This window comes from Ictidomys tridecemlineatus, chromosome 3 (genome assembly GCF_052094955.1).
Source record: "Ictidomys tridecemlineatus isolate mIctTri1 chromosome 3, mIctTri1.hap1, whole genome shotgun sequence".
In the NCBI taxonomy this organism is placed as follows: Eukaryota; Metazoa; Chordata; class Mammalia; order Rodentia; family Sciuridae; genus Ictidomys; species Ictidomys tridecemlineatus.
The window spans coordinates 78,283,844-78,298,738 of NC_135479.1; the positions used below are offsets into that span (position 1 = coordinate 78,283,844).

At 33.3% G+C, this 14,895-nt stretch overlaps 1 protein-coding gene and 1 non-coding gene across 5 annotated transcripts in view; both read right to left on the reverse strand.

Moving 5' to 3' along the window:
• Positions 1-14,895, reverse strand: part of Pik3r4 (phosphoinositide-3-kinase regulatory subunit 4) — a 70,195-nt gene that overhangs the window by 7,419 nt on the left and 47,881 nt on the right. For all 4 annotated transcript variants that reach the window (XM_005327000.5, XM_078043294.1, XM_040269802.2 and 1 more), the window contains 2 exons: positions 5,039-5,203; positions 214-425 (listed from right to left, as the gene is read on the reverse strand). In XM_005327000.5, the coding sequence (XP_005327057.2) occupies positions 214-425; positions 5,039-5,203 (377 nt within the window). The remainder of the gene's footprint in view (positions 1-213; positions 426-5,038; positions 5,204-14,895) is intronic.
• Trnai-gau (transfer RNA isoleucine (anticodon GAU)) lies at positions 3,962-4,035 on the reverse strand. Its single transcript has one exon. It is a non-coding gene; the product is annotated as a tRNA-Ile (tRNA).

The window sequence follows — 14,895 nt, forward strand, 5'->3', positions numbered from 1 at the left end:
GAAATTGTTTATGTCTTGTGATACTGATTTTACCTTTCCAAATTGTCTTGAAATAAAAAATAAATAAATTGCAATAATTATAATAATTATGAAAAAGGGAGAAGATGGAAAGAAATTACCAATGAAGAAAAAAAGGAAAAAACAGATCCAATATGGCAACTGCAGGCAGTAGTGGCATGCAAAACCCAGTCAATGACTTGAAAATCAGCTTACCAATGCAGAGCCAGCACTGGTGGATGTCCACCGCAAAGGAAGTAATAAGGCCTGACTTTAAATCATGCTTTAATGTCCATGCATTGCTTGAAGATCTGAGATCCCAGCCAACCAGAGAACCATTCACAGTGGCATAGGCAAGAACAGACTGTGCCCCAGAGTTGAAGTGATGCATATCCACAACACAGCCATCCTCCTTTTGATCTAGAATTCTAGAGAAATACATAAAGCAAAATAAATACAGACTTTTCCTCTCACCAAAAAATGTAGAACTAGTTTCCATATAAAATGAATATATACCACGTTCAAGAGAAAAAGTTATGTAATCCCATTAGGACAATTATAGCTGAAGTATTTAAAAAAAAATAATTTTAGACTTATAGTAGAACTGCAAAAATAGTACAAAGTTTCTGTATACCCTTTACTCAGCTTCGCCTCATGTTAACATCTTATAAAGCCATAGAACATTCATCAAAACCAAGAAGCTAATCTTAGTACAATACCAGTAATTATGTTACAGAATGTATTCTGATTTTATCCATTTCCCACTAATGTCCTTTTCTGTCCCAATATCCACTCCAGGATATCACAAGGCATTGAGTTGTTACATCTCCTTAGTCTCCTCCAGTCTGTAACAGTTCCTCAATCTCTCACAACCTTTGTATTTTTTAAGACTACTAGCTAGTCATTTTGGAAAATGTCTTTCAATTTGGGTTTGTTTGATGTTTTCTCATTATTAAAGTTATGCCTCATTGGGAAGGATACCACAGAAATGGCTTATCTTTCTAAGTGTATGATATGGGGAAATACTTGATACTCAGATGTATTACTGGTGAGGTAAATCATACTCCTTTGTTTAAGGTGGCACTGGCTAAAATTATTCACTGTGAAATTACTTTAAGAAAATGTAAAAGTTACGTTTCTAATTGAAGATCAACCAGTTCTTCAAGGAGTCCTGATTCCTGTTAATGGAGAATGGTGTTAAGAAACCAAGATCTAGGCACTATAAATGCTGAGTGTTATGACAGTATCCCTGATTTTAATTCCTCTCAATGGCCAGAGCTAAAAAATATATTATGTACACTACTTCATGTGTGTAGACGTGGATTTATTCCTATCTCTTTGTGTATGTATGTCTATACATACATATACATGTATCATAAGTTCATTTGGAAATCTTCACCTTCATCACTACCAGTTCATTCTAGCATTTACTCATTTTCCTTATTTTTAACTTCTTTCTCCATTAGTGAGAAAACTGGCTCTCATTGTCTACAACATATTTACTTATTTCTTCAGCCCTAGAAAGTAGCTTCAGAGCTGTCAACCCATATTCCTGTAAAAAACAACCACCTAGAATATAACACTTGAGTTCAGTTCTTTTAGTCATTAAACTTGTAGAACTGAATTAAAACTCTACTTTCCAAAGTTATTTTAGTTCCTCTATTCTCTATGCTCTTCAATGAGATATGATTCATTTGTAAAAACAAATATATTTGTCACAGATTGCATTCCATCTTTCCCACTATACTGGTTGATTTTTTAAAAATTTATATACTTCTTTGTGGAATATAATACATGGGTTATGACAAATATAGCCATGTATCTTCCATCATGTAACTACAGAAAAATATTCCGCATCCCCAAAACTATCTTGTGCAGCCCATTTGTAGTTAACCTCTAACTATCTCTTCAACTGGTAGCAACCACTGATTTGTCTTCCTCCCTATAATTTTATGTTTTCCAGAATATCATATAATTGGAAATATATAATACCTAGCCTTTTGGATCTAATTTCTTTCATTAGCAAAATGTATTAAGAGTTGTCAGTGATGCATAAGCCAATAAATAATTTATTCCCTTATTTATTATATAGGTATTCCAGTTTTTTTTCAAGTTGAGGCATTTTTATATTGAAAAGAACATCAGAGGCCTTGGAATATACCTCAGTGGTAGAGTGCTTGCCTACATACCTATGAACTGAGTTCAATCCCTAGTACCACAAAAAAAAAACAATATCATAATGTGTATTGGCTAGACTCCATGATTAGTACACATCAAGCTTGTGCACAGACTTTTATTTTTGTCTCTTAAACGTTATCTATTAAGAGTCACATATATCTCTTAAAACATTAAATATTTTAGGTCTTCTGAGTTACATATATCTCATATCCATATTCTTCCTTATTATAATTTTTCCAAACCTTTAAAAATGCAAAAACCATTCCTATTTTATGGACCATGCTATAGGCTGTAGCTTGCAGTTCTCTGTCTTACATATGTAATTATATTTACAAATATTCTACTCCTAAGTATATTTCCAGATACAGGGAAGATGGAAAATCAAAATATCAAATAAAACGTGAAATGGTTATTGCCATAAATTTTAATTCCTAAAGAGGCATGACAACAAGTGATATGACTGAATGAAACAAACACCTGACTATGGCAAGGTTTCTTCGAAGAATAATATAGTCAGATACAGTAAAACCCAAATATTCTGGCAAGCACTCCAAATCTAGGCAATAAACAATTTGCTCAAGGTAAAGACATTAACATTCACAGTAGAAAGTGCTGTCAGCTGAGAGAGAATCCTGCATGGAATATGCATATCTGATCTGTGTTGTGACCTGAGGGCACAGTCATCACTTTGCACAGTTTGCCAATAATTTAAGTGAACTCAATATGTGTAATGATATACAGTCATCCTCTACTGAAACAAATTTTAAGGAAACTGGCAGGTATTTATTAATAAAAGCCATAAAAAATATGTCCTGGACTAAAGCTGCTCCAATCTGTTTAGTGACTATTCTAAAAATATCACATTTTTAAATGCAAAAACAAAGCAAAGCAAAACAACGAAAACAAACAAACAAAAAATCCTTGGTGATCCCACAAATTCCTTTTCTGCCTTAAGCTATACAACTATGAGTTATCATCCACTTAAGTGAAAGTCTCCTAATTTTGTTTTCTTTCTGTAGGGGTCTACCATTTCTGCCTGGTATGCCCCTTTCTTTCTTTCTTTCTTTTTTATATACCTTTATTTTATTTATTTATATGTGGTGCTGAGAATCGAACCCAGTGTCTCACACATGCCAGGCAAGTGCGCTACTGCTGAGCCACAGCCCCAGTCCCTGGTATGCCCCTTTCAACCACATTGCTTCAGGTGCTCACATCTATTCTCCCTGTCTTCTCTCTTTCAAATGGACTCCTGTTAACCATGTAACACGGCACATTACCATACTGCACTAAAATCATTCTTGTCTATTTCTGCCACTAGTCTATAGATTCTTAGAAAACGTAATATTTTATTTGTCTTTGGAATCCTCAGTACATAACACATATTTGTTGAGAGCCACAGCCGAAGGGGCCCCAGCAAACTTCCAGCTGCCAGCAAACTTCCAGCTGCCAGCTGATGATTGGCTCATAGCAGCCCCAGCAACTTCTAGCTGCTAACTGATTGGCTCCTCTGCGGTGATGCTCATTGGGCTGTTTCCCTGCCCTTTCAGACCACGGAGCTGCTCACTGGGGGACTTTTTTGGCTCCGCCCACGTGACCCAGCCAATCAGCTTCAAGAGCAGGAGGGAGGGGGAGGTGGAGAGGCTTGTGGGAAGCCGGTGGTGGCAGTTGGGCTCTGAAGGTTTTTCCTGAGGAGCTGTTTTGTTTGGCATGTGTGGTTCTAAAAATAAAGTTCGTTTCTTTTGACAAGTGGCTCCTGAATTGTGCCCAGCCAGACTGTGGCATTTGGTGGCCCGTACGGGGAACGAACCCGTGACCTTGGCATTATCGGCACCAAGCTCTAACCAACTGAGCTAACCGGCCTATCTTTTACTTGAATCAATATGTCTTCTCCTTCCTCTACCTTTGTCTGAACTGAAGGCTTTGGACTAAGCAAACCAGATACCAACACCCACAATGTCAATGTGCCAACTGGCAGAGTTCCTGGGCTTTTCTTTTCTATTCTTTTTAAATCTTCACCATGATGGTTCCATTGTGATATATTTAACAACTCCTCCTTAAAAAGCCATGGGCTACATTTTTGTATTGTATCAACGTATGCCCTGACTGTTCTTGATTTTACTGGGATTCCTCCTTCCTCTAACAATTTACTTAACACTTTTTCGGTTTGTTTTTTACTAATTTCTGATCCCATATTTCTACTATAATACAACCCAACAAGATAACACCAAACAAAACCGAGACAGAATGAAATAAAAATGGAACCACACAAAATCATTATACATATTGGTCAACCAAATAATTGTTGCTCTTTATCTTTAAATGTCTTATTTTACATGTGTTTAATCTGTAAGCAGCTACAATTAATAAGAAGTGAAGGAAATTCCTTTAAAAAAAAAAAACCCAGCATTTTGTTTTAAAAATGGTAAGGAAATCACATGCCTAAACTCTTTACTGTATATTCTCATCAACTTCAGAGATTTTAATGCCAAGCAACATTATGCTGATGGTTGAGTTTTCTTTAATGAAGAATTCTCAAAATGGGCCAGACAGAATTGTATTTTTAGTAGTTATAGAAAAGATATAACTTGTGATTACATTATTCAGACAGATTTCAGACTGGGATGAGTTACAAGTTCAAAGCTGCCCTTCTGACCTTTTAACTAACTGGCAAAAAATAAGATGTCTTCTAAAATTAGCCACAGGTGATAGTTTTGAGTTGAAAGCACAGATTTATTTACTCCATGGGCTCAAAAAAGAAGTATAATGTAAGAGGCCTGCTCCAACTACACTGTGGTATATGAGGGAAAATTAAATTACTATAATGTACTAAATGCAAAATTTTAAAAAGACAAAAGATAGATACCTGCTTTGTAGAGGATGAATTTTAGGAGACTTCGGCAGCTTAGAAGCCTCAATTCCAAGAAACTGGACAGCACCATTATCAGATGCTATGGCTAAGTAGTGGGAGCCTTGACAGAACGTGAGTGTCTTGACTCTTCCTCCAATTCGGTTATATGTAAGAATAGATCTGAATGAAAGAAAAATAAGATTTTATTTCTGAAACACCACAAGCACATTATTGCTAATATTAAATATCCATATGGCTATTTGCAAACAAAATTATTATTTTGTGAGGTTCATTTTGTCTTCCTGATTTCATACCAAAATAAGAATCTCCTCTGAAAAGCAGTGGTTCAAAATCACCTTTTCTTCTGGTTGCTTCAAATGGTCATTTTTGCACACTTCGTATCACAGAACAAGTGGTCCCTCCTCTTGTTTAATAAGAAACCAAATTCTTAACAGTCCTGATCCTACTGATGGTCCAAATTCTCCTTCAACTTTTTAAAATTACTATTATTTTTATTAATTAATTTTAATTAGATATATATGACAGCAGAATACACTTTGATTCATTGTACACAACTGCAGCACAACATTTCATTTCTCTGGTTGTACATGATGTAGTGTCACACCATATGTGCAGTTATACATGTACCTAGGGTAATGACGTCCATCTCATTCCACCATTCTCCTTCAACTCTTGCAATACTTTTTACATCCTCTCTTTGGCCCTTAAATTATCCTATAATCTCTAAAATACAGTCTGGCTAGACTTGACTTTCATTACCAACTGCCTATACAACCTTGGTTGTGCTACGTAACTTGCACTGTGCCTCAGATCATTCATCCACAAAACAAAGGGTGCTCTACTTATTTAACAGGATCATTAACAGGATTACAGTGGAGATCAAAAAATATATAAGCATTAAAACACTCATAAATGCATGGTTTTATTATAATATTGAGTCTCTCATACACAATGCTGACCTTTCAAGCTATCTGTATTATTTTCCTCCTTTACATTTTCTGCCAAACTTTTTGAATATGTAACTAAGTAAAATGCCTACCAGTATCACCAATTCCCTCCTTCATTACTCCACCTTTAGGCTGTATCTTTACCCTTCTAGGGGACACACCTCTAAAAGGTCACAGTATCCAATCACCAGCATTATTAACTTGTTGTCTATATTTTATTTTATTATACAAGCTAATGCATGTTAAATGCACAAAATTATTAAAATACAAAAAGTACAGAAGTAAAAAATTTATAATACCACCCAGAAATAAATGCTATTTAACATTTTGTTATATAGTCTTCCAAAGAGTTTTCTATACCTATTATAATATATTCATACTTGCTTTTAAAATATGGAATTTTATATTTTTATCAATAACTTTTCCCTACTTCATTTCTTCATAGTATCAGCTTTATTGAGATAGTTTTCATACACCATACATTTTAATGTATACAATTTCAATGATTTTTAGTATATTAACAGAATATTGCATAGATCACTACTATTTAATTTTAGACCATTTTCATTATGCCTAAGAACCCACAAATAAACTGTTCTCTACCCAGGGGCATTTACTCTATTTTTCCTTACCCTAGCCCCTAGCAACAAGTCATCAATTTAAATTTTCTATCAACTTTACCATTCTTCATATTTCATACAAACATATATAGCTTTTTGTATATCACTTCTTTCATATACCATGTTGTCAAAGTTTAGCCATGATGTAGCACATAGAACTTCACCCCTTTTTACAGCATACATTTACACACACACACACACACACACACACACACACATTTTGCTTACCCATTCATCAGCTGATGAACATTTGGATTGTTTCCACTTTTTGACTACTATAAATAATGCTGCTAAAAATGACTGTGGATGAGTCTTTGAATAGACATATATCTAGAATGCCTACAGGAGCTCAGTAATGTAGATAAGTAAAGAGAGTCAGGGGACAAGGCAATAGGAGAGATGGAAAAGTCAGTATGCTCAGTCTTTCAACATACACAGCTCTTTCTTCATCTGTCTTTTAATACCAAGATGTAATTCACATACCTCAAATTTCACCATTTAAAGGGATTTATAACAAATAAGTTTGACAATCAAACATTATCTAATTCCAGAACACTTTCATCATTCCCCAAAGAAACTCTGTACTCATTAGCTGTTATATCAAAATCTCCCTGCTTCTAGTCTTGGGACCCAAGTGAGACCTACCTATCTACTTCTTATCTCTACAAAATTGCCTACTCTGGACATTTAATATAAATGAAATACAAAATGTGGCATTTGGAACTGGCTTCTTTGACTCAGCAAAACATTTCCATGTTATAGCATAAATCAATACTTCATTCCATTTTATGACTAAATAATTTTCCATTGTATGAATATACCATGTTTCGTTTATCCATTCATCACCTGATGGACATGCTGGTTTCCATCTTTTGGCTAATATTAATAATGCTTAAGAACATTTGCGTATAGATTTTTCTGTTTTCTTTTGAGTTAGGTATACCTAGGAGTGGAACAGTAGGGCCATAAAGTTAACTCCATATTCAGCATTTTGAGACCGCCAAACTGTTTTCCAAAGTTGCTACAGTATTTTACATTCCTATCAGCAATACATAAAGCATCAAATTTCTGCAAAACCTCATCAACACACATTATATTTTTTGCCTATAGACATTATAGTGGATGTGAAATTCTACCTGTGGTTTGAATTTGGGTTTCCTAAGCAACTAATTATGCTAAGCATCTTTTCATGAGCTTATTATTATGGATCCTATTTGAAGAAACATCTACTCAAATCTTTTGTCTATTTTTTTAATGGGTCATTTGTATTTTTACTATTGAGTTGTAAAAGTTTTTTTTATATATTCTAGGGAACAGATCCTTACCAGATATGTGACTTATATTTCTCCTTTTCTGTGGATTATCTTTCACTTTCTTGATAGTGTCTTTTGAAGCACAAAGGTTTATTTTATTGATAAAGTTCCATTTTTTAATCACTTGTATGTTGAAGTTATAGCTCAGATCCTTATCTAATCTATGGTAATAAAGAGTTACATGCCTAAGTTTTCTTCTAAAAGTTTTACAATTTCATTTCTTACTTTTAGGTTGATGATTCATTTTGAGTGATTCTGTGGAAATTCATCCTTATGCATGTAACTACCCTGTAATCACAGCATCATTCATTAAAAGGGCTATTCTTCCCCACTAAAATATCCTGGCACCTTTGTCAAAAAATAATGACCATAAATGTGTTTTACATGACAGAGATCTATTATGATCAATTTATTCCACTGATCTATATATCTACTCTATGCCACTACCACACTGTCTTGATAATCATTACAGCTTTGTAGCAAATTTTATATCTGGAAGTGTAAGTCCTCCAATTTGGTCCTCTTTCTCTCTAAGATTAATTTGGCTATTCTGTGCCCCTTAGCGTTCCTTATGAATTTAAAGAACCAACTCAATTTTTACAACAAAAAGCAGCAGCAGGTAGAATTTTCACAGAAATGCCACTGAATCTGTACATTAATTTTGGGGCAATAAACTACCTCAACAATGTTTATTCTACTTTATGAACATGGGATTTCTTTCTATTTATTTAAATCTTTGTTTTCAACAATCTTTTGCATTTTTTCAGTGTAGAAGTATTATAATTTTTGGGTTTATTTCTAGAAATTTTATTTTTTTATGTTATTGTAATTGGAATTATTTTCTTAATTCATATTTGGAATATTCATTGCTAATGCACAGAAATACAATTGATTTTTGTATACTGATCTTGTATTCTGCCATTTTGTTGAACTCATTTACTAGTTCTAACTTTTAAAGAATTATTACTTAAGATTTTCTATACACCAGATCATGTTAGCTACTAATAGAAATAGTCTTACTTCTTCCTTTGTAATCTGTGTATTTTTAATTTCCTTTCCTTGCCTAAATGCACTGGCAAGATCCTCTAATACATTACTCAATGAAATTGGCAAGAATGAATGTTCTAGTGTTGTGCCTCATCTTGAAAGAGAAAGCATTTGGTTTTTCACAATTAACTACAATGTTAACCGTGGGGAGATGGCCTTTGTCTCCTATGACTAGCTTACTGAGTTGACCTTAATCATAAAAACATTTGGATTTTGTCAAATGCATCCTAAAAGTCTGCTGAGATGATCACATGATCTTTACTTTTTATTCTATTCATATGGTATGTTCACTGATTGATTTTCATGTTGCACTGTACTTGGTTATGGCTTATAATCCTTTTTATATTTTGAATTCAGTTTACTAGCATTTTGATGAGGATTTTTACACTTATGTTAATTATGGCATAGATCTGTAGTTTCTTGGGACATATTTGGTTGTAATATTGTCTGCCTCAAAGAATGAGTTTAAAACTGCTCCCTCATATATTTTTGGAAGATTGACAATAATTTTTTAAGTATTTGATATAATAATTCACATTGAAGCCATCTCAGCCTGGACTGCTGCAGTAGAGTTTGATTACTAAATTTGTTGATCACTACAATTCTATTCAGATTTTTTAATTCTTCTGGAATTATTTTCAGAAGCTTGTGTCTTTCTTGAAACTTATCCAATTCACTCAGCTATCTAATTTCTCAGTATACAAGTATTTATAGTATACCCTCATAGTATATTCTTTTTTATTTGTTAAGTCTATAGTAATATCTGTTTCATTCCTGATTTTAGTAATAAGTCCTTTCCTCTTTCTGTAACTGGTAACTGTCATAAAGATTTGCCAATTTTGATACCTTTACAGAGAACCAGCTTCTTTTGTTTTTCTATTCTCTATTTCATAAATATTTTTTGGTTTTTTCCTCTTTAGTCTTTTTCCTTCTTTCTACTTACTTTAGGTCTACTCTTCCTTTGCTAGTTTCCTAAACCATTTTGTCCCATTGTCTAGGTTTGGAAAACCTATAACAATATAAATATAGTATAACGAATTATACATGGTATATAATAGTATATAATGTAATTATATAGTGATAATAATGTTGACATTATATATATACATATACATTTTAGATTATTTCAACCTATTTTAATGTACTTGTATCAATTGCACTGAAATATTGGCAGAATTGAAAATTTGGAACTTAATGAATTAAGGCTAAGTTACTGAGATTTTTCTTTGCTTTTAATGTAGATATTTATAGCTATAAATTCCTTTCTAAGTACTCCTTTAGCTGCATTCCCTAAATTTTGGTATCCTGTGTCTTCCTTTTCATTATCTTAAAGCATTTTCTAATTTCCCTCTAAACCACTTGATACTCAACTATATATTGTTTAATCTCCACATATTTATGAATTTCCCAACTTCCTCGCTATTAATGCTATGTAATGTCCTTCCACTGTGTTTGCAGAACATATTTTCTATGCTTTCAGTCCTTTTAAATTAATTGAGGGTTTTTTATGGAATAATTTATAATTTGACCTGGAAAATATTCCATGTACACTTCAAAATAATTTATATTCTGCTGTTAGGTGCAGCATTCTATTGATGTCTGTTAGGTCCAATCAATTTGTAATGATATTCAAGTGTTCTATTTCCTGGATGATTTTATACCTTGTTGTCCTATCCATATTGAAAGTGGGTCTTCCACTATTAACCAATTATGATTAAATTGCCTTCTTTTATTCAATTCTGTCAGTTTTTGCTTTATGTACTCTGGGGCTATTTTATTAGATGCATATATTTCATGATTATGTCTTCCTGATACACTGATGCTTTTATCATTATAAAATATCCTTATTTTTCTCTAGGATCAATTTTTATCTTAAATTTATTTTTATCAGACATTAGTATAGACACTTCACCTCTCTTTTAAGTACTATTTGCATGATGTATCTTTTTTAATTCTTACTTTCAACCTACTCATGCCTTCTAAATCTAAGATGTGTCTCTTGTACACAGCATATAATCGAAGGTTTTTTCATCATTTCTACCAACTCTGCCTTTTGATTATATTTAGTGTGATCACACATAAAGTATGATTTACATCTGACATTTTGCTATTTATTTTCTGTGTCTTTTTGTTTTTGTTCTTCTGTTTTTCCATTATTACCTTCTTTTGCAGTAAACAGACATTTTCTAGCATAACATTTGTTTTTTATGTTTTTTAATTTTATTGAAAGTTTTTAAGTAATTTTAAGTAACTGCCCTGAGAAATACAATTAGCATCTTAAAACAACCAGATTAAAAACCAATTTAATATTAATACAGAAAAATTTTGCTCCAATGTTTACTCCTGTGTTTAACTATCATCACACAGTATTGGGCGTATATAGCTGTGTTATAAATTCATTGACCTAGGCTTATAATTATTTCTTTATGAAGCTGTCTTTTAAAAGCATATAGCAAATTAAAAAAAAAAACAGAAACAAAAACACATAAGACAAAAACAAAGCAAAATGTCAGATGTAAATCATACCTTATATGTGATTCATACTTTCTTTATATTTACTTTTGTTTTACCTTTACTATTTCCCTTTATTTCTTCATAAGAATTCAAGTTACTATCTCATGTCCTTCCATTTCAGTACCAAGGACTCCTTTTAGTATTTCTTGTAGGGAAAATATGCTAGCAATAAATTTCTTATTTTCAATTTATCTTGAAGTATCTTCATTTCTCCTTTGTTTCTGAAGGACAACTTTACTAGATATTTATTACTAACTGACAGTCTTCCTTTTAACATTCTAAATATGTCATACACATTCACTGACTTCTGGCCTCTGTCACTTCCAGTGAAAAATCATTTGTCAATCTTTTGGAGGCAATGAGACACTTTTCTCTTACTGCTTTCAAGATTCTTTTCAAATAGTTGCTTATGATGTGTCCAGATAGTAGATCTCCTTTCATTTTATCCTACTTGAAGTTCACTGAATTAGTAGATATACACATTCATGTTTTCTATCAGATTTGGGGAGTTTTCAGCTAGTACTTCAAATATAGTCAGTAAAAACAGACAATTTGACCATAATACCTGACTTCGGATAGAACACGTAGGCATAAAATGAACAAAGAAACAGAAGACTTGAACAACACTACAAACCAATCTGATCTAATAGATATCAACAGAATAGTCTGTATCCATAGGTTCTACATTTGTGGATCCAACCGATCATAGTAAAAAATATTCAGGAAAAAAAAAAACTTATGTCTACATTGAGCATATACATTTTTTCTTGTCATTATTCCCTAAACAATATAGAAACTACTTATTATATAGTCTATATATCGTATTAGATATAAGTAAATCTAGAGATGATTTAAGATATATAGGAGGACATGACAATGTATATGCAAATCCTATGCCATTTTATATAAATGACTTGAGCATCTGCAGCTTTGGTATCCACAGAGGGTCCAGAAACTAATCCCCCACAGATACCAAGCGACAACTGTTAACTATGTACACACTGGAATGACTGATGGTGCTCTACAAGTTTTTAAGGCTCTGTTCATTTGTCCTTTTCTTTGTAACTCTGGCTGGATAATGTCAATTGTTTTATCTTCAAATTCTCTGAATTTTTTTTCTCTTGTCAGATGAAATCCGTGGTAGAGCCTGCCCAATGAAGTTTTTATTTTATTTATTATACTTTTCAACTCCAGAATTTATACTTGGTTACTTACCATTTCTTTTTATTGATACTATCTTTTGGCAAAATATTGTTTTCATGCTCTCCTTTTTTATTTTCCAACTTTACTCCTTACAATGCTGAAAATGAAACCCAGGGCCCAGCGCATGGTAAGCAAGTGCTCTACTACATGCTACATTCCCAACCCCCTTTTTAATTCTTTAAACATAAACAAGGTTTCTTTTAGTTCTTTGAATATAATTATAACAGTTTATTTAAAGTCTATGTCTAGCAAATCCAATGTCTGGGAATATTGAGATACAAGTTTGCACTGATTACTTTTTTTCCTATGTATATTTCATCCTTCCTGCTTCTTCACATGGTTTCTAATTATTTTCTTCAAACTGGACATTCAAAATTAACATAATGATTCCATTGTTGTCTGTTTAATGATGTTCCGTGGGTTAATTTTGTAAAGTTTGTATTCTTCATAGTGTGAATAATGAGGTCACTGTTCAGTAAGCTTAATGGTTGTCTAATAACTGAATAGGCATTGCCTTAAATGCCTTGAGCCATTAAGTGAGAGTTTTGCGTCTGGGCTCATCTTCTACAACCCATGAAATGTTTTACAACTCTATATTAGCCTTCATTTCCTGCCTTATTTCCTGAATTTCAAAGTCAACCAGAGGTGAGAATTTAGTCTTTTTAATTATCTCCTAGGCATGTTTGCAACCCTGCACATACATATGGCCAAGAATATATCAAAACTTTTCAAAGACCCCTAGGGACATCTTACTTACTGACTTTTTGTCAGCCTCTTGTTATGTCCATTGAGTAATGCTACCTTAGGTCACTGCCATTGCTGATTATTTTCTGTTTTATCTCTTTTTTATCTCCCCTTTGGTATTGGGGATTGAATCCAGGAGTGCTTTACCACTGTGTTCTATGCTAGATCCCAGTCTTTTTATCTTTCATTTTGAGACGGTCTCAGTAAATTGTTGAGGGTCTTGCTACGTTGCTGAGGCTGGCCTCGAACTTGCAATCCTACTGTCCAAGCCTCCTGAGACACTAGGATTACATCAATGTGCTACCATGCCTGGCAATGCAGATTATTTTCAACAAATGCCCTGTGAAGAGGTTTTTCTCAAACAACAGGTGTGAGAGAAATCAAAAGAGGCTTTTCACACAACAAAGAAGCTAAATAGCAACAATTATCTGGGGATGAGGCTTTTGGAGAGTTCCAAAGCCACTGTGAGCCCTCAAGTGGATACGAAGGGGCTACTCCAATGGCAACCACAGTTATGAAACTATTTGTTTTCAAGACTACCACAAAGTTAGGTAGAGGGGGGTGAAATTAAGCTAAACACCACATGGCTCACTGTTCTTATTATTTTTCTTGGTTAAACACTCTTGGGATTGTGAGACTTCATTTCCAGAGTTCTAAGAAAACTGACTTTCTCAATTTTTTGCCAGTGTTCTTATTGCTTTTATGGAGGAGCAATATTTGAAGATCCTTTCTACCATTCCAGAAACAGAAACTTTATATACTCTTAATTTTTTATATAATATTTCAATATCTTTCCTACCAAATATTTTATTTCCATATCAGTTTTACAGATGCATCATCACTTATTTGCCCCATTTTATCCCCACTGCTGAATCTTTAGTTTGTTTCCAGTTTTTTACTATTAAAAGTAGGCAATCTAACAGTCTTAAAACTAACATCTGGGTTTATACTTACATTTCCTTAGGATATGTACATCATAAAGAAGTATCATGTATGTTGTCCAAAAGCCCTCCAAGGAAGATGTCATCAATTGTATTCCACTGGGGTCACCATGTAAGAAGACCCAGATATTTTAACTAGGATGTTATGCCACTTAGCTTTTCTATTGCATTTGAGAGAGGCCTAAGAGTCCATTTCTTAAAATTTTCTCTTCCGATGTAGTTCATGTTGTAACACAAATGACTTCTTCTCTCTTCTTTTCTGGCCCTTCTATTCCTAACCCAAAAATTCAATTTTCTCAGGTTCAAGCCTCATTACTCTTCCCTTCAGAGTAGCCATACCACTCAAAAACTTTGACTTTCAATACTATCAATGACTCCAATATATGTGACCCTAACCCTAACACTGACATCTTCCTTGTGCACCCTTTATATCGTTCTAACTCTTTACTCTGTCAAAACTCCACTTAAATATTGTAGCATAACTTCAATTTCAATAATTACCAAATTCATCAATCTCCCCTA